The following is a 20,002-nucleotide window of genomic DNA, read 5'->3' on the forward strand; positions in this document are numbered from 1 at the left end:
GGTTATGGAGCTCTTATTTATAATGGCATACCATAGCGTTGATGGCTTTACTCCCTTCATTCTGTTCCATTTCCTTCACAGATAAAGCTTCCAGACTTTTCATGGAGGATGCAGTTTGATCCTATTCATCAAACAAATATTAATCATGAGAGTTCAATCAAAGCCAAGAGCTTCACAAATTTAATTCATACTTTTATTTTTATAAAAGACATCATTTGAAAACTATGTTGCACTAATACGGGTATGGGAATAGATACGGGTAATAGAAAGACATAAAAAGGACATAACTATTAATTAAAGTTCATAGTGACTAGAATTATTTGATAAAAGACGGAGATTATAGTGAATGTAAACCAAAGTCTACACGACGACTTGGATTTAACTTATTACTCCTAAGTGAAAATTAAGTAGAATTGTGAAAATAATTATTACCTCATCGTCATGAGGGAGTAGACATTGAATATGAGCCACAAATGTGCAACTTTGACAGTAATACACAGGATGCTTGGGATCCCTTTCCTTCTCACAAACATCACAACGGAATTCATCAGAATCGTCTTCTTTGACCGATTTCGTTAGGATAAGTGGATGCCTGTGATACTTTGATTTAGCTTCGGATGGTACGACACATTTTAGATGGAAACTAATATCGCATTGCACACAGCGACAGACACTATCATCACCACCGCAATCCTCACCACAGGTACGGCAACACAAGATATAAGTAGCTCTGAAGTAAGCGAGACGGTGAGGGTGGCAGGCAAGTTTCAGGGTGGGCAAGAGTTTAGCACAGTTAATACCAATGCGGAAGCTGCACATCTCGCACGTATACCGATGCTCATCAGAATGAAAAGCAGCAACAGAGCTTTTACAAGCATAACAATACCCATCCGAAGAACTTAAGCGAAGAGTATGGCCAGGATGAAAAGGATGAGCAAGTCTCCTTGGTATCATATCACTGCACACCTGATGAAGATAGAACTTGCAATATGTACAGCCATAGCACACTCTGATAGATGTTTTTCACACAGAAACAATCCAAGTCTTCTTCATGGCCTATCTTCCTATATTTGAAGAAGCTCAGCTTACAAAGATGGCCGTAATGCTGGATTGTCTTTTTCTTCCCATCTTTAAACCTCAGCGGCTCTGATCTTTAGGAAGCTCACCACTGGCCGAGGAAGCACAGGCTAAATCAAGACTGAAATCGCAGGAAACACATACGTATTGTAGCCAGCAGATATATACAAACATTTATCACATATGAAATCCCAGTAACTCCATTGGAGTTGAAGTCTGTGCTGCAGGTGGAGGGGGTGCGTAGTCTCATGGACAGATTACGACGAGGCTTCTTAACCGCACACGACTTGTGCAGGCAAACGTCGCAGTCTTCACAAGCAAAGGCACCATTTGAGACCGAGATCTTCCCTCCACATTCATCACAACATTTCCCTTCAACCTTCTCGAGATATCTATAGGAAGAGTGACGGCATTTTATGGAAAGTTTGAAATCCATCTCAAGAAGATAGAAGATGAAGAAATTGGTGTAAAAACGAGGAGTTCGATAGAAAGATTGAACAATTAATTGGGGATGGCAACTCTGTTATGTGAGGAAAAAGGCATACATGCATGTCGCCGCCTAAGCTATACTTAATAAGAATGATTCATTTCTTCAGTGATGGGAACACACAAAGTATATATGCATAAGCTCTGTGCAAAGGCAACAACTTCCAATTCAGAACTTGAAGAACAATTCTTTTCTTCAGTGATAGGAACACGAAAAGTATATATACATAAGAAGCTGTATAAAGGCAACAATTTTATACTCATGTACCATATATAATTAACATATTTACTTCATGCATAAAATCTATTTATGGTTTAATTTTTTGGTTACAACATTAAAATATATAACATACTAAACTTTGAAGTTTTATCAAGATGCAAATCATGTTACAGATTTGTCAGTGCAAAACAAAGTAGTGTTTGTTTTTTAGATTTCAAAAGTTTTAGATGTAATTAACTTACTTCTCTTTTAAGAACGCATTCTATGTGAGCGATCGTCCGACCGTTACAGATAGAAGTTTATTTAGTTATTATTTATCTTTAAATTGCTCCTTAGTTGTTAGTTTTTGTGGCTGATTTATTCGTTTTGATTCATTTTTTGTATAGGACACTAGATCTGGAAACTGTACTTAAAGGACATAATTATGCATTATTTTTACTTTCGGAATCAATGCTAGATAGTGGGCATGACTCCTGGCATGACGCATCTGACGAGGCGATGAGTTAACACCTTCCAGAAGGTCCAGTCGGCGCTTCTAGAAGGAAGAATGAGTCTTTCGCGTTTCTTAAATTCGAATCCAAGTCAAACTCATGTTTTAGGATTTAGTTTAAATATTTTAAGAATTATTTTATCTATCCTTGGTTTTAGTATTTTGTTTAAATAGTTTAAGAACTATCATTAGAAATTATCTTTATTTTAGGAATTATCTTTTCCATATTTTTAGGGTTTCCTTATTTTTAAGATTTTTGAAGGGTATAAATACCTATTAGGTAAACCTAAAAAGACATTCAAAAATCTTTTTCTTCTTTCTCTAGTTTTTAATAAAGTTTTTGTTTTTGTTTTCAAAAATTTCTTTGTTTATTTTTATTTTCATTTTCAAAGATGCTAAGTATAATTGTCATATTTAGCTAATTTCTATATAGCCAAGGGCTGAAGCGATGACTCAATCCCTATTGTGAGGATTGAAAAGCACTAAAATAACTTCGAGTTATTTTCTCAATTTTCTGGAGGAATAAGATTGATAATCGACCTATCTTTTTGAAATCAAAATGTTTTTAATCAAAAGAGATCATTGATTCGAAAGTTGTTTGATTTATAATTGGGAGAAAGAGTAGGCGGTAGCAAATTCGACTTCATGTGAACACACTCGGCGACGGTTATAGTTGGGAGGAATAATTTGTTCACAATATTGATATATTTAAATTTAAAATATGATAGATATTGTATTAATTTGCCACTCTTTCTTCACTTAACAATTTGAGATGGCTTGTGCAGCTTCTCCCTTAATATAATTCTCATTCAAGGAAAATTTGAACACTCAAACTGAAGATACTGAAAATTTTAATCACTTGGATGTAGGCCACTTATGATTGAATAACATTACAAAATTAATAACAATATCTATCATATTTTATGCCTATAAAAGGCGCGCACTTTCGTTTTGCACACAACTCCAGAAACCCTTTGTGTCTCGGTCACGCTGGTAAGGTAGTGCTACCTCTTGGCACAGTGCAGCTACACAGAGAACAAAGCACATTAAGTGGTTGCTCCTAGCCATGGTAGCTGCAGTATGATGTAAAGCACCATACACAGAGATTGTCGTTTCATGAAGATTTTGTTGGGTCAATAAGCCAATAAATATAGGCTGGAGGAGAGTGGAGCAAATTTAATGTTCAAATAAATTCCTACGTTGAAAACCATGAAAGCATGTGCACCAATGGTGTCCCTTTCAGATGAGTCATTAACTAATGCTGAATGACAGGAATTGTACCTCTTCATACCCGAAAGCAAACAAAATCAAAAGCTTGTCTGGTCAGAAAGACATTGCAAGCCCTGAATGAGAAACAAAACTACAAAGGAAATGAAAGACTCGATGCCTATTACAACCTAATTCTCGCTTAAGAGCTAGGATATCTAAACCGGGATGTGAAATAAGACCTCATGCATTGAATCCGGTCTCTTTTCACTCTTATCTTTGCTCCGTCCAGCTATTGTCGTCACTGCTCATCTGTTACGCACCCCTTTGAAGCTGGTTGCACGTTCTTGATGTACTGAAATGGAAAATAGATGTTCATCAGGAATCTACTGCTATAATAGAGGCAATACATGGTTGGAATGCAAGATGATCAATTCCCACCTTGTACAGAACTCCCCTGTTAGCCTTGTACGGGGGTGGATTCCAGTTCTTTCTCTCTCGTTCAGTTCAGCATCTGTCAACTCAACGTTTATGGCCCTCTTCTGAACATCGATGCTGATGAGGTCCCCGTTTGAATAAGACCAATGGGGCCACCCTCCTGTAAAAGCAAATCCAATATCAAGCATCTAATACTGTTAGGGGAGGAGCAATTTTATATGATAAAACTTTTTTTCGATGTCAAAATTCACTACAAGTATAAATAACCTATGCTACTTGAACTCGGGGTTAAGGATCGACTAGAATCTTCCCACAATGATATACCCCATATTTTCTAAGCTTTTCCATATTTTTTAAAGTTATACCCCAATCTCATAACTAATTAATATATGTTGGATAGATGTATCAAAATAAAAGAAATAATAATTACAACAATATGAGCATCTAGTTCGTGTTCACAGACTCTCTTGCATGTCAATGGAGATTTGTTTTGGAACATAGAACTTGAGAACTTTAGCTATCCTACATTCGGTGAACAAGTTTGATATTCCTTACGAAATCATTATTTTAAGAATTTCCAGCAACAAAAGTTTATTATATTGTCCTACTGTAAGTGCAAATTAAATTTGTTCACCACTTGTTTATTCTAAAATTTTCGGAGCTTCTACTTTCTCCAAGATGCGGGATAAAGTATATCTTTATATCTAAGAAAGCAAAAACACAAAGGCCAAATGCAAATGTTAGCGTCTCATTGGAATGCAAAAATATGCAATTCGAGCGAGAAATTATGCACCTGTGCTTCAGGGCATATGTGGCCTACAACGAATCCGTGTGAACCTCCAGAAAACCTGCCATCAGTGAGCAACGCAACCTCCTGCAGTTCACATGCAGCATTCAATTCAAATACCATTTTGGAAGGCAAAAAATTTACATCGGCAGTTAGAAAGATCCAATTCAGTTGAAAATGAACTGTAGAGATGGTACAGAAGTACCATATGGGTATAAGAAAGTTTTAAATATTTTAAAGACTAATTCAACTTATTATTCTTCCAATAATCACAGAATTGACAACTTGCATTTTATGGAAAAATATAGAACAGCCTCTCAGCAGATTAATTAACAAAAACAAAAAGTAGGGCATGGTGGCAAGCCACTGGACTTGTTATCACAATACCTTCCCAAGACCTGCCCCCATTATTGCACTTGTTGGTGTCAACATTTCAGGCATGCCTGGTCCTCCCTTCGGTCCCTCACCTCTAATGATTACTACTTTTCCCTGGAAATTTACGAGCATAACCAAATACTAGTTTAGCCGATGCAAATAGATAAAAAAATCAACTCACATTCTTGACTGAAATGTAAAACAGAGCTCATGCTGAACAGCATATAAGATATGTGCAGTCGTCCTTGCCACTTTAAGAGTATCAAATTAAGCAGACATAAAACAACTTATCGTTTTCAACTGTTAAGCAAAACTCAGCATATGTTGCCTCCAGTCCTCTACTAATTATAGAGAAATACTATGCTGCTAGACTCTCATACCTTAAAACTCGAAGGGTTTTCAGAGATAGCAGTTATCATAGCTTCCTCCCCTTCAAGACAAGTGCAGGACCTAAAGAAACAAATTTTGCAATCATTATATATGGATGCAGACTACATTCTTAACCATAAAATTGAACAATCCAGTGACAAAGGAGCTCAAAGTTAAAAATAGAAAGAAAGGAGAAAAAAGAAAAGGTACCAGAAAAATAGAGTCCTTCTTTTCCAGTAATTTTTGCTACAGAACCGTCTGGAGCAAGATTTCCTCTTAATATTTGGATGTGCCCTGTTTCCTTGATAGGATTTGACACTGGTTTTATGATTTCCTGGAAATGATTTTGGGGGTATTGATCAGACTAATTGCATATCCATTCATGGCATCTCAAAGCTATATTTAAATGGAACCTAGCCTTTCTGTGGAAAATCATCAGTACAAACCTGTCCAACAGGTAAAGGGATAGCTTGAGCATTTTCTGCCATCGTCTTCCCAGTCACTATAGTGGAATTATCATTATCAAATACTGCGAATCTTGAAAATAAAGCTCCATATCGCAATAAACAAAGAAATGAGCTAGAATCCAAATGGCATACCAGTCATGCAATCCCCATCATATACCCAAGCTCCAAAAGATAACGAATCACAGCAGGTGTCCCTCCAATCTATCAAAACATTTTTGTCCCGTTTGTCAAAAAGATAGAATAACATTTATCGAGAAAATTATCAGTGTCAGGATTCATAAGCTCTGGAAGAAAAATGGAACTTGAAAGAAAGGATGCAGAAGATATGCAGATAATTTATACCTTGTGTACATCCTCCATGACAAATTTTCCACTGGGCTTCAGATCAGCCAGAAATGGAACCTCATCACTTACCTTCTGGAAATCATCAAGAGTCAACTCTAGACCAACAGACCTGCCATGAATAATTTCAAGATTCATTTCCACAAGTTTTGAATAGTTTTGATACCCAAGGAAAGTCTGGCATAAATTCTCACCTTGCTATGGCAATTAAATGTAACACGGCATTGGTTGATCCACTAGGGCCATGACAATACCATTGCATTATGCAAAGATTTGTGGGTGATAATATCGGGGTTTTAAATCCGTTTCAACAATTCTAGCAGGTACTTCCAGCCAGACGACATTCGTCCAATTTCAATGGGTCTTCAGCAGTATTGAAGAGCTTGTCAAGTAGAAACAAACAATAGTAAGACAAAAGGAGAATGTCAAATTCACAAAATTTCAAGATTCATTTCCACAAGTTTTGAATAGTTTGATACCCAAGGAAAGTCTGGCATAAATTCTCACCTTGCTATGGCAATTAATGTAACACGGCATTGGTTGATCCACCTAGGGCCATGACAAAAACCATTGCATTATGCAAAGATTTGTGGGTGATAATATCTCGGGGTTTTAAATCCATTTTCAACAATTCTAGCAGGTACTTTCCAGCCAGACGACATTCGTCCAATTTCAATGGGTCTTCAGCAGGTATTGAAGAGCTTGTCAAGTAGAAACAAACAATAGTAAGACAAAAAAAGGCAGAATGTCTTCACAATCAAAATGATCCCGAGAGCACAGTTCGACCTGTAAGGAAGAGACATTCCCATAGCTTCAATTGCAGATGCCATGGTATTTGCGGTGTACATTCCCCCACAGGCTCCTGCTCCAGGGCATGAGTTAAGGATAACATTCTTTCTCTCTCGTCACTTATTTTTCCACTTACATACTCCATAACACTGCACAGTCAATCAAATGGAAAAGAAAAAGATAAGCCCTTACATGGTTACTAAAATTGAGAAAATGTATTGGTAATTTCAGAAAAAAATCATGCTATAGAAGTTAATCTTCACATATTAGCATGGAAGACATCCTAATGAATTTGCTTGACAATTAACAAATTTAAATAGTTGGTCCTCATTTTAATCCTCAAACTCATAAAAAGGGGTACAAGAACACGAGTGAAAAGCAAAAGTGAGAAGTAAACTCCCCCTTCAAGGATCAGTACTACTTCGGTTCAAAGAGAGAGTAAAACCAAAATATATGCAACAAGAAAGAGCTACAAAGTATCAATGTGCCAGCACCAGGTCGAACTAACTGGACTCAATCTACTACAACTACAAGTTTCTGCCGATACTTCAATTCTCAAGCTGAATTTTAGAGTGATAGCAAAAAGAAAGATATGAAGTTACTCTTCATGCAAAACTTCCTTATTGGATTAATAATTATAACTTAAACACATCACCCGTTACAAACCAAAATATTATTAAAAAAAAGGTGTGCCCTTATCTGATATGCACCACCATGAGGTTCTGATTGTACGCAAACACAAAATGTCCAGCACAAGAACTAAAATTCTATAAATGGAGATTAAGCTTATATATTCGTTTTAATCTTAGTTGTAAGCTTTCTAACTTGCCAGAAAACCATTGCACTAATCTTCATTGCAATTCACTCTAAAATCAAAGAAATGGCAGCAAGGGTCTGGAAAATGGTAATTTGAGGAAGAAACAGAAACTCAAAACCATGAAAATACCCAGCTAATATGAAGATATAAAGAGAAATAAATATCAACCAGCAAAACACATTCCTATGGCATATCATTATGTTTACCTGGAAAGCATACTATATCATGTATTGCCTTGAAATGACCAGGCTGCAAAAGAAAATACAAAAATAAACAAGTATATCATTGAAATAGAACAACAATACCTAATTTAAATTAAGTACACTTGAATGTATTAAATGAATATATGATGTATAAAAAACGATGAAAGGAGAACCAAAGCAACACATTGTACAATTTCATTTAAGACTATTGTCCAATGACCTAGTATATTTCTGTTTAGAACATAGAATGTTTGAGATAGCATATTCTTTAAAGTTTGCTTAGATTTAATTTTTGTCATAACATATAATCAAATGGTCAACAGACCTATATTTAATACTAAGTCCAGAGTGGTACATTTTTTATGGTGGGTATTCATTGATAAGAAAATCCACGCAGATATAATAATACATTGAAACATAAAAATAATACAGCATTCATTCGAATGATGTGCTTTCCATTTTGACATCAATCCTCGCAGACTTTATATATTATTATGGGTGAAATGTGTATTTATTTAAGAATCTAAAAAGTAGCACTGGTTTAACAAAAGAAAATTTGCAACAGAATGTAATAAGAACAAAATTAATCAGGAGATAAGTCTAAATGAGACAATTGCAGCTAAAGAAAAAAGGATAGTCGATCTACAGAAGTTATACTGGACAAAACAAAGCAGCAAACCTTGATGGTTCCACCATAAACCATAATACTAGGCCGATTGAGCCTCCCCATTGCAATAATTGTACCTGGCATCTACAGAACTAGCCACAATTAGATTGAGATAGTTTCATAACTTTTTAAACAAAAAAACATATTTCACATAATAATTTCTGATTGTTGCGTTTTCTTGAAACAGAACAGAGTGAACAAAAATTCAGCTCAATTTAGAGGGGACTCTTAACACTATCTAAAATAGTTCAAACCAAACAAAAGATTGCAGTTAGATTATGTTTGCCATACAAGTTCAATACAATCCTAACCTCCATTTATAAAGTCTATAACTTTAATGAATTAATTGGTCACTTTGTTGATTATTTTGCCATTTATACTAAAAGTGTAAAGCTTGAATAAAATAAAGCTTACATTTTTATCACAACCAGGAATGGAGATATTCCCATCATACCACTGAGCACTCATCACAGTTTCAATGCTATCAGCAATCAAATCCCTCGATTGCAAGCTGTAACACATCCCCCGCGTCCCCATCGATATCCCATCGCTAACCCCGACCGTATTGAATCTAAACCCGACCATCCCAATCTCCTCAACGCCCCGTTTCACCGCCTCCGACAGCTTCAACAAGTGCATGTTGCATGTGTGAGCTTTACGGTTGGTGGAGACAAAGAGTCCGACGTCACGGTCGCTTGGGATTGAGCTGTTATGCGGAGACATCGGGGACGGTGGTTCGGAGGGGCGGAGAGTGGCGGCTTTGTGGTGGGGAGGACGGCGGTTCGTGAGGTTAGAAATGTGGCTTGCATGACGGCGGCGGCAGAGTGTGGGCTTAAGTTGAGGGATTAGTAAAGCCGGAACCCTTTTTTCTGTATTGGTTGTAAAAAAACGTGAATGCGTGCTCTTCAGATACCATGCACGTGCTTATGTAAGTGCAAGATTTAACACTCTGTTTCTATTAGATTAAGCTATGTTTGGAAGGAAACCAAAATATCGTGAACTCACCCTTGTTGGTGTTCACATGATTTATAAATCAAGTCGAGTTGAATAAAAAAAATTTAAGTTGTTTGTGTGTTCGATCAAGTCAAGTCATAATGTATTACCCATATGCGATTTAGAAGATAGATTTGAATACCTGAAAGTACATTAGATTCCAATCTTGTCGGACAAACCAAAATCTAAACATATACGCACTATATAGAAGCATACAAATTAACATTTAATCATCATGCAATACGTGACAGCGGTTAACAAACAATATATTTAAATCTCGCAACAATCGGAGCAATGCATGACATTCACAATAATCATGTAATGATATAAAGGTCATTTAACACATAGAAATTCTAAGTTAATTTATCGAATTAAACTTATCATCATATTTCGTCAATTTTGAATTATTGACATGCAAAATTTCAGAACAATCTGACATCAAACAGGGACCTAATTAGACATGCATCTTTAGGGACTAAAACGTAAACAATTCAAAAGTTGCACACGATCAGCAAACATGCAATTGAATAACCCATTATGTAATTAAGGGCGTTTAAGGGTGACAAAACAAGTCTCATGAAATTCCATGTTACAGTTTGTCCTCAAATAACATTTAATACTCTAGACCATTTTAAACTCATAGCAATTGATATAGGGTCATACTAAGGCTATAGGACACTACAGAACTTTAATGAATGTAATTTCACCTTTTTCCATTGGCTCAATAGTTAAGGATCGATTCTTTTTAAAAATGGATCGAAACCTTTTCACGGGAGATCACTATTTACAAAACAGTGTGAGTTTGAGATGGATCATTTAGACCTAAAGATCAATCCTTTTTATGGAAAGTGCAGAAATCTCAAGAACATGCAATTTTAACCAACCAAACTTCCACCCAATCAATCTTAAAGACTAAATGCATGCTTCTACATTATCAAACCACATCATACATGTCTAAATATACTTGTATGCTTTATAACTTGAGTCACAACATCATACAAGGTTTTGACATCAAAAGCAAAATATTGCATAAAAGTGCATCTTTAACACAAGTCACCTAGTTCAATTTTACATTTTGGGTCATTTCATACTTCCTAAAAGCCTAACATGTTTAATACACTGAGTTACACTTGTCTAAACATACCAAACACTTTCTTAAGGCATAATTCAACATTTGACCAATTTGCGCATTCAAGACAATAAGAACATGCACTCAACAACAAAAATTCCACCATCCAACTTATTTAGCAATCATCTTCACAAGTCAAGTTCCAAAAACACCAAAATCTCCTTATTACAATATATGCAAATCAAAAGTTTAAGTCCCAATATGGATCCTACATTGTCTTCTTAAGGAAAACACATGTACACTTTATTTCTTAAAAATGCTTTGGTTGATCACACCGTCCCGCTCTTTGCCACTGACTTAACAACTAATTCTCTGAAAAAGTGTTAAACAACGAGTGAGATCTAAAGTCCAGTGAATAACCAATAATCTAATAAATGCACAATACAAGATAATTGGAAGCCCTACATGCAATCACTCCTCACTTGTTTTTATCTCAACATTCATATCATCATGACATGCAAACATGCACTATAATTATACATGAAATCCAATATATAAACATGTCATTACTCCTCATAATTCAACAGCAAACACATACACTCATACACCATTACCTCTTTAGCAAGTCACACACAAAACACACTTTGTTTTAATTAAAGATCAATGGCCTTTGTTCAAAACACAACTCATTCTTTGGATAAACGGACTACATACGACTCTCATTTTATTTGTGGACTCACGTAGGTCCAAAACCCACGACTTTGAGAGCAAGCTCAATGAATCAACCTTACCCCGTAATCTTCTCGGAGCAAAGCTCAACGTACCAACCTTACCTCGTATAAACCCGATATCATTTACACTTGAACAGAACACTTAGATTACTCCTTCCTAGGTATGCCTTTCATATCCAAATGTCCCATTAAGAACATAAGCCAATTAATCCAAGTTCATCAAGAGTGGTTGCAAATGATGCATAGTTTTCACATATATACTTTCAAACACATTTTGATTGGAACTGCAACTAAAATGCTCATGGCTGCTGGTGCTGATTGGAGCTTGCAAAATGAACAAAGATGGAGAGCACTTCAAGAAGCAATTTGTAATAGGGAAGAGGCAATTGCGATGACCATTGTTCGACACTACCAGCCATTGGCATGGGCAAAATGGTGTAGAAGATTGCCTCGTTTGGTGGGAACTATGCGAAGGATGAGAGATTTTTACTTGGAAATCACATTCAATTTCGAGAGTTCAGTGATTCCTTTCATTTCACGAATTGCACCTTCCGATACATATAAAATTTGGAAGAGGGGTGCGAATTTGAGGGCTGATATGACTTTGGGCGGATTTGATGGATTTAGAATTCAGCATTCTGATCAGAGTATTCTTTTCCTTGGCGACGGTTCTGAGGATGGTAAGGTTCCTCCTGGATCGCTTTGTATGATCTCTCATAAGGATAAAGAGGTGATGGACGCTTTGGATGGTGCTGGTTCTCAAGCAACTGATGAAGAGGTTCGACAAGAAGTGGTTGCAATGTCTCAGACCAGTATTCAGGCCTGGGATAGATGTAACACAGGCAGTTCTTTTGCCACAGCTGACTTGAGGCGACAAGAGAAAACCGATATGGTGGGTGCCTGGAGCCATGACAGATGAAGAATTCCTTGCAACTACCAATGCAATTGAAGCAGAGAGTGAAGAGCTCGATGAGATATTAACAGAAGCTGAAAGGAAACAACTTGAAGTTGCTCTTAAATTGGATTCTTCAGAAATATCCAATGAGAATGATGATGCCGTTATTGGGCATCGCCATAGTTGTTATGCTTCCAGGGAAATTCCTATAAAGGAAACCAATGGTTTCAAAAATGGAGAGACTAAGCAGGAAAAGAAAGGATGGTTTGGTGGATGGAGGAAAAGGGAGCCAAAGCATGAAGTGCAGAAGAAGATTGCGCCACCTAGAAGTTCATTCTGTGTAGATGAAAAGGTGAGTGACTTACTAGGTGACACTCCTTCTGGGAGTCGGATAAAACCTGGTAGACATTCTGTGGAGATTTTGGCAACGGATGATCAGAAGAGGATAAGAGATTCGAGAATATCTTCTTCCACGAGTTCTGAGACTGGTAGTCGGCGCAAGGATAGTAGCCGAGAGAGCGAGTATAAGAAAGGATTGAGACCTATTCTTTGGCTTTCTCCGAGCTTCCCACTGCAAACCGAAGAACTCTTGCCATTGCTAGACATTCTTGCCAACAAGGTCAAGGCAATTCGTCGGTTGAGAGAACTGCTCACTACAAAGCTTCCTGCTAGAACCTTCCCAGTCAAGGTTTGTCGTTTTTTGACTGATTGGGTCCTGTTATATGAACACTTCAATAACAGTTTTCTTACTTGTGACTGATTGTTATGGGGCAAATGATACATAATATGGGTTTGTCAAATCTTAGAGTCACCAGCTGCACAAGTGTTGATGATTTGTGGTCCATTACATTAGAGCTTTTAGCATGTTATCAGGATAAGCGGATACTTTTTGAAATTAAGATTTTAGGACCGGAAGCTACATTGGACTTATTCTTGACTTATGTAGTCTTTTAAGACTAGGATTTTCGTATCTTTTTCCCTGGTATATGCTCCAGTCCTTTCCTTCCATTTATGGATGCATAGACTTGCTAGATGAATGGAGGTATACTTTCATTCTTACACATTAATGGTGCCGGCATGCACAACACATTACTTGGTTTCGGGACTTTCTTCAAAATTTAAAAAGAAAAAAAAAGGCGGTGGTTAAGTAAACTAGTTGCTGCTGCGGCCGTCGCCGCCGCTTTTCTATCCATATGCCTGAAAAGATTTTGACACGAATGAGTTCTCATGGTTGTACTTAGGTTGCTATCCCCGTCATTCCAACGATCAGAGTATTGGTCACTTTCACAAAGTTTGAAGAACTACAGCCCGTGGACAAGTTCTCGATGCCCCCTTCAAGCCCCTATGAAGAAAGCCCTGCAGTGACACAGTTCTCAGGTTCATCTTGGTTTCAGTGGATTAAGACACCATATCAACGCCATAGCTCGTCCATTAATAGCGGCAACAAGCCAGAAAATCTTAAAGAACCATTCGCAATACCCCCGGATTATACTTGGATTACAGCTGAAGCAAAGAAAAAGAGTATGCAAGATAAGAGCAAATCAAAGAAAGGTAAGAGTCAGACTCATTGAAGTCGGGCTATGATCCGGAACGAAAAACAATTTACGGCTTTCCAAAGGAACTCCGGCTGGCAGGTACCGAACGGGATATAGCGTTTCATTTCTCCTTAGAAATTCCCTTGGTGGAAAATAGGTGGGAAAAAAAGCCATTTGGTGGGATGTTACCATCTTTGGATTACTGATTTACGTCATTTACTTGTGAACCAACTTTTGGCTACATACAATTACTGACAGAGTTATTGAACGATGTAACACGGATTCGGTAGAGTTATTAGCCGTAATAGTTATGCACAATCGACGGCCGAGAGAGACCGTTGAAGTTCATATTGTGTAATGTGTCCATTCTTCTGTGTTTGCACCATTGCAAAGCAAATTTTGATGGAGCTATATAGTACACAAAAGAAACTATGAAAATCGTGGGAAATCTACAATGAAGCAGGAATCTAGCTGTCATATTATTTCACAATGATAAGAGCATATGCATGTTTTATATAGTGAACTTGTTACTTGAATCAATCTTAACCAAATCGGGAGGATTCTGAGAATCACGAACCGGATGACCAGCTGTACCGTGTTAATACAAAGAGTTCCATTTGTCCTAAGCTCGACCATGGTGGATTTTCAGAAATATTTCGAACCGAGGTTGGTATCATCACGGTAAACCCAAGTTGGAGCATGGACAGGTGATCAAGTTGAAACTTGCAGCTCCCTTCAGACGTAACATCGAAACGGCGGTTGCCGCTCTGTTCCACAAGATCATGGCGGAGATACAAGATCTCAGGAAGTGTTATAGCCCCCAGGACATAAAAAAATCTCTTCTTCCTCATCCAAAACGTGATAAGTATATTCTATACCTCATAAGACATAAGAGAACATTACACCTCTAATTAAATTTGTTAAAGGTTAATAGAATTTAATAATGAAAGAGGTATAGTTGTGATAATGTTAACTATGAGAAGAAATATCATCGGGGTTGGTTCAAGTGGTAAGCAATTTGATATCGTTTAAGTCTCGAGTTTGAGTCCTTATGTATACAGAAAATTCCGGCCGGGAGACTCACTCACCAAAACCAAGACGCGTCTTTAGAAGGATATCAATCCGAGAATTATTCTAAAATGAGTATTAATTCAAATATATAGACAGAATTGGAGACTATATTATCATACATAACGCCTGACTTGGCCATAAATACCTCAAATTATGATATGGTTTCCTTTGTCTAAGTGTGTATGGTGAAACCGCTTCTTACTCCCTTACTTTAAGCTTGACTTCTTATTAATTTTCTATATACGCCCAACCTTTGCCTATATATACACTTATTTCTTTTGGTCTATAAGCAGCAAAAGTAAATAAATAAAAAAGGAAATGAAAATTCCAGAAGATTGAACTGATTATTCACAATTTCTTGTTTGTCAGTATAGTTCAATTATTGTGGGTTAATTGTTAGGCGACATGGGTTTCTCTAATTATTTCGGTGTGATCGTTGTCTTGTATGTTCTTTTTATGAATGGTCTTGCCATTGTTGATGACATAATGTTAATGAAAACGAAAAAGATTTGCTTGACGGTTCGTTTCAGCCCCAACAAATGTTAGAGTATAAAGGAAATAGGAGGTCTTTAACACTTATTCTACCTGCAATGTTTGGTGCTGGTGCGGTTGGTGCTGGTGCTCTGGCTGCCGGTGCTGTTGGTGCCGCTGCTTTAAAAGGAGCTGCGGCACTGAAAGAAAAACATGATAAAGAAAGTCAAGGTGGCGACACTGCTAATACTGGTGGTGGAGGCGGTGTTTCGTTTGGAGGTAAAGTAGGAGGGACTGGTGGTGGAAGTGGTAATACTAATGTTGCTGGTGGCGGTGGTGGTGTAGGTGCTACTGTTGCTTGTGGAGGTGGCTCAAGTGGTTGCAGAAACACGGGTGCTAAGGGGCTTGGCGTTAAATTTGAAGCACATAGTGGTGGAAGTGGTGAAGGCGAGGGAAAAGGGAAAGGTGGTGGTGGAGACGCTAGTGGTTCTGCTAAAGGTGGTTTTGGAGGGAAAATTGAGGGAAAATGGATAGGTGGAGATGGTAAAGTTTTTACTTGGGGAGATGGGCTAAAAGCAAGACAAGGTGAGATTGATAAAAAAGGTGGTGAAAGTATTTCTGTTGAGGGAAAAGGGGATGGTGGTGTAAGTGGTGGTGGAGACACTGGTGGTTCTGCTAAGGCTAGTTCTGGAGGTAAAGTTGAAGGAGGTGGTGATGGCGAAGGAAAAGGGCAAGCTGGAAGTAGTGCAAGTGGTAGTGGAGAGGCTGGTGGCTCTGCTAAAGGTGGCGCTACTGTTTCTAGTGAGGGAAATTGATAGGTGGAGGTGGTGCAAGTGGTGGTGGAGACTCTGATGGTTCTATTACACGTAGCTTTGGAGTTAAATTTGGAGGACAAGGACCGATACATGGAAGTGCCGGTGGAAGTGTTTCTATTGGAAGTGGTGGAGATGGTGAAAGTGGTGACGTAGACACTGGTGGTTCTACTAAGGGTGGTATTGAAGGTATATTTGAAGGAGGTGAAGCAATTAAAGGAAGTGGTGATGGCAAGGGAAAAGGGAAAGGTGGGGGTCGTTTAAGTGGTGGTGGAGATGTTGGTGGCTCTATTAAGGCTAGTTATGGTGGTAAAGTTGAAGGAGGTGGTGATGGGGAGGGAAAAGGAAAAGGAAAAGGTGAGGGTAGTGCAAGTGGTGGTGGAGACTCTAGTGGCTCTATTAAGGCTAGTTTTGAAGGTGAAGTTGAAGGAGGTGGTGATGGGGAGGGAAAAGGAAGAGTTGATGGTAGTGCAAGTGGAGGTGAAGACACTAGTGGCTCTATTAAGGCTAGTTCTGGAGGTAAAGTTGAAGGAGGTGGTGATAGGGAGGGAAAAGGGAAAGTTGAGGGTAGCACAAATGGTGGTAAAGGCACTGGTGACTCTATTAAGGCTAGTTCTGGAGGTAAAATTGAAGGAGGTGGTGATGGCGAGGGAAAAGGGAAAGTTGGGGGTAGTGCAAGTGGTGGTGGAGATGTTGGTAGCTCTATTAAGGTTAGTTCTAAGGGTAAAGTTGAAGGAAGTGGTGATGGAGAGGGAAAAGGGCAAGGTGGAGAGGTCGGTGGCTCAGCTAAAGGTGGTTTTGGAGGTAAATTTGAAGGAAAGATAGGTGGAAGTGGTGGTGTTCATTTCTTTACTTGGGGAGATGGGTCAAAAGAAGGGCAAGGTGGAATTGGTGGTGGAAGTGTTTCTGTTGAGGGAAAAGGGGCTGGTGGAGCAAGTGGTGGTGGAGACACTGGTGGTTCTACTAAGGCTAGTTATGGAGGTAAAGTCGAAGGAGGTGGAGCAGTTAAAGGAAGTGGCGATGGTGAGGGAAAAGGGCAAGGTGAAGGTAGTGCAAGTGGTGGTGGAGAGAGTGGTGGCTCTTCTAAAGGTGGTTTTGGAGCTAAATTTGAAGGAAAGATTGGTGGAAGTGGTGGTGGAGGTGGTCAAGTTGTTACTTGGGGAGATGGATCAAAAGTAAGACAAGATGAGATTGGTGGAACTGGTAGTGGAAGTGTTTCTGTTGAGGGAAAAGGGCAGGGTGTAGGTGGTGCAAGTGGTGGTGGAAGTTTTTCTGTTGAGGGGAAAGGGCAGGGTGTAGGTGGTGCAAGTGGTGGTGGAGACTCTGGTGGTACTAATACACGTAGCTTTGGAGTTAAATTTGGAGGACAAGGACCGATACAAGGAAGTGCTGGTGGAAGTGTTTCTATTGGGCATGGTGGAGATGGTGTAAGTGATGCTACTAGTGAGACAAAAGTAGGCACGACGGGCCAAAGTGGAGGTGGTGCGAGTGGCGGCGGCAGCGGTAGTGGAGGCGGCAACGTTGGTGGACATATCCACTTTGGTTTAGGAGGAAAATTGACGGAAGAGGAGGAGGATTCGGGGGAGGCAACTGATGCACACATAAACATAACTCAAGTACTGCATTCTAGTTACATATCCGTAGGAATAACAAGTGTTGGCTTCCATCGCATAAGCCATGCGTGAGAATATTGGAAGTTGTTTTTTATGTATCTTCCCAATATCATCATCAATAATTTAACTTCTAATGTTCATTTGGTCCTAGCTTTAATTGTATTACTTGTTTATAAGAAAGGTTATGTCCAATTAACTTATTTTTTCCCAAGGCATATCAATATTAGTCATCAAATGAATTGGCAAAAAAAGAAGACACCTAAGGTTCACCACCATGCCAAAAACGTTGTCTTTAAATATCAGAGTTTGCAAAAATAATCAGCAAGCGAGTTAAAAGTTCTCTTAATATGTTCGAATCGAGTCATCTATCACTGTTCCACCAATTTATCAATGTCGATTTGAGATTCGACAGATTCCAAGATAGATTATTGAGGCATCAATATTTACGCTAAAACGATGACGTTTTGTGTCGGGCCCATGAGGATATAGAGATTTTGGGGTTAGTAGGACCTGCATCTACACTTTTGGAGACTAAATTGCAAACTTCAAAATCTTAAGGGAATAAGAGTTGAACCGTCCAAAGCTGGTAAAAGGGGAAAATCTCGGTGGCTCCTTGTGAATCTGCAGAGCAAGTTGAACTGTGGAATGTTGTGGCAAGTTTAAAATCTACAGGTCAGGCGAACTGGATAATTGGAGGCGATTTTAATGCCTAGCAACCTTGTTGATCTTCCAATGGTTGGTAAAAAATTCACTTGGTATAGTCCACAAGGGAGGAGAAGCAGACTGGACAGATTCTTATTAGATACTAAATGGGCACTGGAGCTCAGAGATATTGTATCAATCGGGCTACCTAGATCAGTCAAGGACCATATGTCGGTTCTATTGTTGTTTGAGAATTCGGACTACGGTCCTAGGCCGTTCGAGTTCTTCATTGCTTGGTTATTCAAGAAAGGGTGTAGGGACGGGGGTAAAAGTCTTAACAAGTCTGATTTTTCTTTGAAACCTAGAAGTTTGAAGAATGAGCTAAAGCGTTGGATTTTTAGTAGCTGCAAAGATATAGACAACAAGGTGAATCGGATTGTGCTTGAATTAAATAAGGTGGAATCGGATTGTCAATTTGATCAATCTTCCTTTAACGAGACCGTGGAACCGGTGGGGGTATTTCGATGAGGAGGTCATACTGGTAAGAACAATTGGTCAAGTGAAGTTTCTTTATGTTCAAAGAGCTGGTAATGGGATGGCAGCCTTTCTAGCAAATCAAGTTATGTCAAGGACTCAATTGTTTAAAGCATGGTGGTAATCTTTTTATGGTCGACGATGTCAGTATTAGTCATAGCTGAAGGGGTTGTTTCTTGCTGGGTGATTTTCTGACGTGAGAAGCAGAGTTATTTGTTTTCTGTTTAGATTGGTTGTGCTCTGCATTCTTTGGTTGTAAGCAGTGTAGTATAGTGGTTGTATTATGGTTTCGGAGATAGTGATCGTTTGTTTTTTTCCTCGGTTAACGGTACTCTTTTCCTCCATTTAGGCGTAACGAGACCATAACCGGGGCGTTAAAAACTACTAAGTTTTTAGCATATAATTTGCTGATATTAACAAGCATAAACCCCTATCTTAATTTAGGGTTGATGGAAAAACTTATTAGGGGTGTTCAAATCCGGGTACCCGGGTTTTTGGGTACCCGAAGTTTCTGGTATCTGGGTCTTCGGATAGTAGATTGGTCGGCCAGTGTCCTGATCCGGTTGTTGCTGGTACCCGGATTTTGTGGATACCCGTAATTGGGTACCCATTTTTTATCATTTGTCTTCCTCTGCAGCTTCTCCATCACTTGTTTTCCTCTGTGGTCGATAAGAAGATTGCACCTAACAACATAGTTTTCGCCATCGGCTGAAACGACGATACCGGTGAACCAAGACTCACACGGATCATCATCATCATCTTCTCTTCTTAAAACCTCCACCGAATTCCCTCTTCTGAAATTCATGATTTTTAAACTCTAAAAAAATGCATCAACCCTGGGTAACAAGAGTAAACAAAATCAATACTGCTTGATTCTCCCATAACATTTGAAGGTGGCAAACA

General features: G+C 38.6%; 1 protein-coding gene, 1 long non-coding RNA gene and 2 pseudogenes across 2 annotated transcripts; 3 read left to right on the forward strand and 1 right to left on the reverse strand.

Annotated features, from left to right (window-relative positions):
- Nucleotides 1-3,478: 3,478 nt before the first annotated feature.
- LOC120115085 lies at nucleotides 3,479-9,628 on the reverse strand (annotated as a pseudogene).
- A 2,136-nt stretch (nucleotides 9,629-11,764) lies between these two features.
- LOC120115162 lies at nucleotides 11,765-14,099 on the forward strand (annotated as a pseudogene).
- Nucleotides 14,100-15,566: 1,467 nt separating this feature from the next.
- On the forward strand, nucleotides 15,567-16,146 carry LOC120115163 (loricrin-like). The gene is made up of 2 exons (XM_039135935.1): nucleotides 15,567-16,046; nucleotides 16,132-16,146. Exons 1-2 carry the CDS (start codon nucleotides 15,567-15,569, stop codon nucleotides 16,144-16,146), a joined length of 495 nt encoding a protein of 164 aa, XP_038991866.1.
- A 1-nt stretch (nucleotide 16,147) lies between these two features.
- On the forward strand, nucleotides 16,148-16,513 carry LOC120115094. Its single transcript, XR_005515450.1, has 3 exons — nucleotides 16,148-16,209; nucleotides 16,317-16,322; nucleotides 16,467-16,513. It is a non-coding gene; the product is annotated as an uncharacterized LOC120115094 (long non-coding RNA).
- Nucleotides 16,514-20,002: the final 3,489 nt, after the last annotated feature.

This window comes from Hibiscus syriacus, unplaced genomic scaffold, assembly GCF_006381635.1.
Source record: "Hibiscus syriacus cultivar Baekdansim isolate YM2019G1 unplaced genomic scaffold, ASM638163v2 tig00110258_pilon, whole genome shotgun sequence".
Taxonomy (NCBI): domain Eukaryota; kingdom Viridiplantae; phylum Streptophyta; class Magnoliopsida; order Malvales; family Malvaceae; genus Hibiscus; species Hibiscus syriacus.